The sequence below is a fragment of the Portunus trituberculatus genome, chromosome 7, assembly GCF_017591435.1.
Source record: "Portunus trituberculatus isolate SZX2019 chromosome 7, ASM1759143v1, whole genome shotgun sequence".
Lineage (NCBI taxonomy): Eukaryota > Metazoa > Arthropoda > Malacostraca > Decapoda > Portunidae > Portunus > Portunus trituberculatus.
The window spans coordinates 3,306,544-3,314,043 of NC_059261.1; the positions used below are offsets into that span (position 1 = coordinate 3,306,544).

A 7,500-nucleotide genomic window follows, 5' to 3' on the forward strand; every position below is an offset into this window, starting at 1 on the left:
AGGGTTGTTTAAATTAATTCTCTCTCTCTCTCTCTCTCTCTCTCTCTCTCTCTCTCTCTCTCTCTCTCTCTCTCTCTCTCTCTCTCTCTCTCTCTCTCTCTCTCTCTCATTTCCTTTTACTTGTTTATTTTATTGATTTCATCTTTTTCTTTTCTTTTTCTTCTTCTTCTTCTTCTTCTTCTTCTTCTTCTTCTTCTTCTTCTTCTTCTTCTTCTTCTTCTTCTTCTTCTTCTTCTATCTACTACTTATTCTTTTCGTTTCTAACTTTTGTTCTTCATTTTGTCCTCCCTTTTCTCCTCCTCCTCCTCCTCCTCCTCCTCCTCCTCCTCCTCCTCCTCCTCCTCCTCCTCCTCCTCACTTCTCCTCCCATTACTCTTTTTTTTGTCTTTCACTATTTCCTTATCACAAATTTCCCGTCCTCTCCTCCTCCTCCTCCTCCTCCTCCTCCTCCTCCTCCTCCTCCTCCTCCTCCTCCTAATCGCCCTCCATCAATCGTCCATTTCTTTCATTTGAGGAAGAAATTGTTGATGGTTAGATTAAGGGTTATCTCTCCCCTCTCCCTCTCTCCTCTCCCTCTCTCTCTCCCTCTCCCTCTTCCCCCTCTTTCCCCTCTCCCTCTCCCCTCTTCCTCTCCCACTCTCTCTCTCTCTCCTTCCCCTTCTCCTCTCCCTCATCTCCTAACGATTAGCAGAATGAGAATAGATGGAGGAGGAGGAGGAGGAGGAATTTAGGGAAGATAGATGAGTTAGCGATGAGAAAAGAAAGAAAACGTGAATGTGGGTCTCTCTCTCTCTCTCTCTCTCTCTCTCTCTCTCTCTCTCTCTCTCTCTCTCTCTCTCTCTCTCTCTCTCTCTCTCACAGTCATAGCATCTTAATCTTTCCTATCAATCCTCCTCCTCCTCCTCCTCCTCCTCCTCCTCCTCCTCCTCCTCCTCCTCCTCCTCCTCCTTTTCATTACCGTTATTGTCTTTCTTTTTTTTTTTTTTTTTCTTTTCTCTCGTTTTCCTGCATGTAATGGAAATGTATTTATCTATTTGTCAATCTCTCTCTCTCTCTCTCTCTCTCTCTCTCTCTCTCTCTCTCTCTCTCTCTCTCTCTCTCTCTCTCTCTCTCTCTCTCTCTCTCTCTCTCTCTCTCTGTTGATCCATCCACTTTCCGTCACGTGACCCAAACAAGATAAGAGGGAAAACAAATATTAATCTCCTCTTTATTTCCTTCACCCTGTTGACATTATGGCCTCCCTCCTCCTCCCTCCTCCCTCTCCCTCTTCTCCCTCCTCCCCTCCCTCTTCTCCCTATCTCCCTTTTCTCATCCTCCCTTCACTTCTTCTCTCCCTCTCCTCCCACTTCTTCACTTTGTCGTCTCTCTCTCTCTCTCTCTCTCTCTCTCTCTCTCTCTCTCTCTCTCTCTCTCTCTCTCTCTCTCTCTCTCTCCATATTTCTATTTTTTTTTCTTCTTTTCTTTAAGTTTGCTTTACCTAATCTCTCTATTCTTCCTCCTCCTCCTCCTCCTCCTCCTCCTAACCAACCCAAAGGAATTTCACAGTTATGTAAAATCCAAAAGAGTGTTAGCCTCAACAATTGGTCCACTCATAACAGAAAACGGAAACCAAATAGATAACGAAGTTGAAATGGCAAACGTCCTAAATAGATTCTTCTCAACAGTCTTCACGACTGAAGATGTCCAAAATAGTCTGCCCATGCCAGAGCCTCAGGCACAAGGCAAAACACTGCCTGACTTCATAGTTACAGAAAATGAAATCCTCACAGTCATGAACAGCATGAACGTAAACAAAACGCCTGGACCAGACAAGATATCACCCAGGCTTCTCAAAGAAGCGAAAATGAGCTCGTGAAACCACTCACGATTATATTCAATAAAACTTTACAAGCAGGAAAGTCCCCAGGAGTGGAAGCTAGCAAATGTCACGCCCATTTTCAAGAAAGGAAATAAATCACTCCCAGCTAATTACAGACCAATCAGCCTTACTTCAGTAGTGTGCAAGCTGATGGAAACGATAATCAGAGATAAGATTGTCAAATTTTTAGAAGAAAATAAGATCATGAAGGATTCACAACATGGTTTCAGAAACAAGAGATCCTGCTTAACAAACCTACTAGACTTCTTTTATGAAGTTTTTAACTCGTATGACGAGACAAAAGCAGTGGATGTTATTTATCTTGATTTCCAGAAAGCTTTCGACACTGTCCCTCACAAGAGGCTAATCAGCAAAGTAAAAGCTCACGGCATAGCTGGAAATACCCTGAAATGGCTGGAAGACTGGCTCTCTGACAGAAAGCAACGTGTTGTTATAAATGGAAAAGAATCAGAGTGGCACAATGTGAAAAGTGGTGTTCCTCAAGGCTCTGTATTAGGACCAGTTCTTTTCATTGTTTATATTAATGATATTGATGAAGGAATCACTTGTAAAATAAGCAAATTCGCGGACGACACCAAAATAATGAGCAAAGTTACATCAACGTCACAATGGCAAGAACTACAGTGTGACTTAAATAAACTGACACGCTGGGCAGAAAAATGGCAAATGAAATTCAATATAGAAAAGTGTAAAGTCCTACACATTGGAAGTAACAATGTACAAGCAAAATACGTAATGAGTAATGTACCTCTGGCAAGTGCTGAGAATGAAAAAGATCTTGGTGTTGTGGTGTCTAAAGATCTCAAGCCGAGCAAACACTGCACAGAAGCAGTAAAGAATGCAAATAAATTAGTTGGGTTCATTGGAAGAACCTTTGAATTTAAATCAGAAAAAGTTATCCTTACTTTATATAACTCATTGGTGCGTCCTCAGCTTGAATACTGTGTGCAGTTCTGGTCACCATATTACAGAAAAGACATTGAAAAACTGGAAAGGATCCAGCGTAGAGTGACCAAGATGATTCCGAGATTGAGAAACAAGCCGTATGAGGAACGACTGGAAGCATTAAATTTATTCAGCTTAACAAAGCGCAGGATAAGAGGAGACCTAATCGAAGTTTTCAAAATTTTTCAGGGATACAACAACCTTGATGTCAATAAATATTTTACTATTGATCATTCCACCATAACAAGGAATAATGGATTTAAAATTACACCAAAACGCTTTAAAACCCACGAGGCAAAGCACTTTTTCTTTAATAGAATAGTTAACATTTGGAATAAGCTTCCTTCTGAAATAGTAAACAGTACTTCCATTGCATCATTCAAAAACAAAATTGATAAATATTTAAAGAATAACCCCCAACAAGCTCTCTTCTTGTCTGAATAATTAAACATGATACTATATTAACTTTATAGATAGATATGTAGAGTTCACCGTAGGGTGAATAATAGAATCTCCTTTCATCCTTTCCTGTGAAAATTCCATGTCAGTTTTTTTTCAACACTGCATGGTACTTTTCCAAGCTATTTTCCATGCCAGCGAAAGCTGGAGGGAGTGGTGGGTGGGGAGGAGCCTTCTCCTGTACTGTCCTGTCTCTCTTATCTGTAGCCAGTTAGAAGTAGTTACCAAACAGCCTCGAAAGGACCAACAGGTCTGTTGCTGTTTGGCTTTCCTTTGTATTCCTTTGTATTCCTCCTCCTCCTCCTCGCCTGGCATATTATGAGATTTCCCTGACTAGTAATAATGATAATAATAATAATAATAATAATGCACGTTTAGCTGTCAAATAGAAAATTAATTAATAAACGCACCATAAGTTTAATTAATTTAGGATGGTGTGTGTGTGTGTGTGTGTGTGTGTGTGTGTGTGTGTGTGTGTGTGTGTGTGTGTGTGTGCGTGCGTGTAAATTATTAAGAATCTCACTGCAGTTCCTTATTAAGAATCTCATTGCAGTTCCTTTTTTCCTCCTGTCCTTTCCTCCTCCTCCTCCTCCTCCTCCTCCTCCTCCTCCTCCTCCTCCTCCTCTCCTCCTCCTCCTCCTCTCCTGTACTGTCCTATCTCTCTTCTCTGTAGCTAGGTAGAAGTAGTTACCAAACAGCCTTGAAAGGGCCAAGAGGTCTGTTGCTGTTTGGCTTCCCTTTGTATTCCTCCTCCTCCTCCTCCTCCTCCTCCTCTTGTTGTTGTTGTTGTTCTTCTTCTTCTTCTTCTTCTTCTTCTTCTTCTTCTTCTTCCTTCCGTGTCCTTTAGCGATCTTAAAGGTAAATTTAAAAGGTTATTCTCTCTCTCTCTCTCTCTCTCTCTCTCTCTCTCTCTCTCTCTCTCTCTCTCTCTCTCTCTCTCTCTCTCTGGCGTTATTGAAGTTGTTTTTGTTGTCGTTAGATATTTTAATATTTTTTGTTCCTACTTACTTACTTTACTGTTATTATTGCTTGTAGTAGTAGTAGTAGTAGTAGTAGTAGTAGTAGTAGTAGTAGTAGTAGTAGTAGTAGTAGTTCTAGTTACTACTACTACTACTACTACTACTACTACTACTACTACTACTACTACTACTACTACTACAATAATAATAATAATAAAACAAAGAAATAATGTAAGAATATCACGAATCACGTAAAATATAACAAAGAAAGAAAACGGACACAGAAACCAAATCATAGAAAACGGTGCTCTTTCAACATGAACTCAACCAGATTCTAATGGGAATGAAAAATATTGACCTTGAATGAATGATGATGATGATGATGGAAATTAAGTCTGCCAGTATAAGTGTTGGCATATATGGAGTGTCCAGGTGTGTGCCAGGTGTGCCTTTGCCTCTACATAGTAAACTGCATGTGTGGGATGTTTGCAGTGCACTTATACGATCATGAAAATCTTAAATACATTAACTTACTATATATATTGATAGAAGAGGCTTTCTGAGATAGAGAGAGAGAGAGAGAGAGACACAGACAGACAGACAGACAGACAAACAGACATTGAAGTAAACCAAAGAAACACACACACACACACACACACACACACACACACACACACACACACACACACACACACACACACACACCAGATCCCACTCTCTCTCTCTCTTCCGTCTCCTCGTTCCTCGGTCACTCAGTACCAGTCGGTCAGTCAGAGGGGAAGGACGGTCGCCGCTTCACCTCCCACTTTCCCTTACCTTGATGGAGGGCGCGTGATTACCTGCGGCGGCTCACAGGTGTAGGATGGACCCCGGGGCGCCTTGGAAGATCGGGAAGAAAGAGCAGCAAGTGTGGGTGGAGGAGGAGGAAGGGGGCGTGTCCGGAGTGGAGAAACTGAGAGGCTATTATGATGAAGCAAGGAATAAGCTGAAGAGTTACTTGGGTAGGGAAGACGGTGAGTGTTTGCTGCCTGGCTAGTGCTGGTGTGTGTGTGTGTGTGTGTGTGTGTGTGTGTGTGTGTGTGTGTTAGGGTGTGTGTGTTTCACTGTTTGATCTGGTGCAGTCTCTGACGAGACAGCCAGACGTTACCCTACGGAACGAGCTCAGAGCTCATTATTTCCGATCTTGGGATAGGTCTGAGACCAGGCACACACCACACACCGGGACAACAAGGTCACAACTCCTCGATTTACATCCCGTACCTACTCACTGCTAGGTGAACAGCACCTACACGTCAAAGGAGACACACCCAAATATCTCCACCCGGCCGGGGAATCCAACCCCGGTCCTCTGGCTTGTGAAGCCAGCGCTCTAACCACTGAGCTACCGTGTGTGTGTGTGTGTGTGTGTGTGTGTGTGTGTGTGTTAGGGTGTGTGTATGTTAGGGTGTGTGTGTGTGTTGTTGTTTTTATTTTCTGTTTGTGTGTGTGTGTGTGTGTGTGTGTGTTTTTTTTTTATTGTGTGTGTGTGTGTGTGTGCGTGTTTTCTGTGTGTGTGTGTGTGTGTGTGTGTGTGTGTGTGTGTGTGTGTGTGTGTGTGTGTATGTATGTATGTATGTATGCGCGCGCTCCTCTTTATTGTTCGTTTACAATCCATGAGAGAGAGAGAGAGAGAGAGAGAAACAAACTTTATATAATACCATAACAAACACCCCAAACTAAAAAAAAAAAAAACACGCAAAACAAAACAAAAAAACAAGAAAAATACAAAATCTTTCACTTATTTTCACTCCCTTCTTAAAAACCCCAAGGTATGAAAGAGAATCAAATGTTTTCGCTCAGGTATGCACGAATAATGGACCACACGTACCTTACTTACTGGAACGCGGGCCATAAACACTGAAATGCCTCGTTCATTATGCACACCTGTTAATTAAAGAAAGGTCCAGGTGTTCTATTGATGGAAATATAATGTCTGCTTGTTCCTAATGGTATCCTAATGGTGGGGAGTTTGAGTTAATGGTACGTAGCAGTTGATTAGTGGATCAACGTAATGGTAGGGAATATATTAATGGGTCTTTTTATGTGTATGGTTATGAAATGGGGATGTTAATGGTCGTGATGGAAAAATAATGGTCTGCTTCACTGTATGACTGTTAGTGGATGAACGTAATGGTAGAGAATATATTAATGGAACCCTCTATTTCTTTAGTTATAAATGGGATGTTAATGGGAGTGGGGAGAGAAATAATGGTTTACTTCACTCTTAAATGGAAGCTTTTTTTTTTACATGGTTAGTGGATAAACATAATGGTAGAGAATATATTAATGGAACCTCTCTATTTACATGGTTATAAATGGGATGATAATGGCAGTAGGGAAAAATAATGGTTGGCTTCACTGTATATGTAAATGGAGCTTATTTTTTCACATGATTAGTGGATAGTATAATGGTAGAGAAAATACTAATGGAATCTTTAAATTACATGGTTATAAATGGAATGTTAATGGGAATGTGGAAATGATAATGGTTTCCTTCACTTTTGAATGGAACCATTTTTTTTTTTTTTTACATGGTAAGTGAATGAACGTAATGGTAGAGGAAATATTAATGGAACCCTTTATTTCTTTTGTTATAAATGGAGTGTTAATGGGAATGTGGAAATGATAATGGTTTGCTTCACTCTTAAATGGAACCTTTTTTTTTTTATATATGATTATTAGATGAACATAATGGTAGAGAAAATACTAATGGAACCCTTTATTTACATGGTTATCAATGGAATGTTAATGGGGATGTTAAAAAAATAATGGTTTGTGTGACTTTATAATAAATGGAACCTTAAATAATTAGTCATGGCTGTACTTGTGTTTATAATGGCAATGTTAATGGTAACAGCAAACATTGAGGGCAGTTTAAGACCATGATTGGCATAATGAAAAGACCCATTAACCTTCACCATTATACGTGACCATTATACTTGAGGAATTATGGGGGATCAAAGGGTTAAGAGGATATATAATGGTGTTAATGGTGGTAATGGTTGATTTGCACCAGGTTATGTGTGTACAGGTAACATTGTACAGGTGAGGATGATGTACCTTGCCATTAATTTGATCCCTTTTTTTTTTTTTTTTTTTCTTTTTTTTCCCCTTACTCGTTGTTGTTGTTGTTGTTGTTGTTGTTGTTGTTGTTGTTGTTGTTGTTCCCCGGTCTTATTTTGTGTGTATATTTCTCTCTCTCTCTCTCTCTCTCTCTCT

The 7,500-nt window shown here is 40.4% G+C and overlaps 2 protein-coding genes across 3 annotated transcripts in view; both read left to right on the forward strand.

Annotated features, from left to right (window-relative positions):
• Window positions 1-7,500, forward strand: part of LOC123520820 — a 224,076-nt gene that overhangs the window by 184,367 nt on the left and 32,209 nt on the right. The gene's annotated exons all lie outside the window — the stretch shown is intronic.
• The window catches only part of LOC123498041 (putative protein TPRXL), a 10,668-nt gene continuing 8,179 nt past the window's right edge, over window positions 5,012-7,500 (forward strand). Inside the window, exon 1 of one of the 2 annotated variants that reach the window (XM_045245121.1) lies at window positions 5,012-5,255. In XM_045245121.1, the coding sequence (XP_045101056.1) occupies window positions 5,105-5,255 (151 nt within the window). In that variant the 5' untranslated portion in view covers window positions 5,012-5,104. The remainder of the gene's footprint in view (window positions 5,256-7,500) is intronic. The other variant, XM_045245127.1, reaches the window with a different exon arrangement.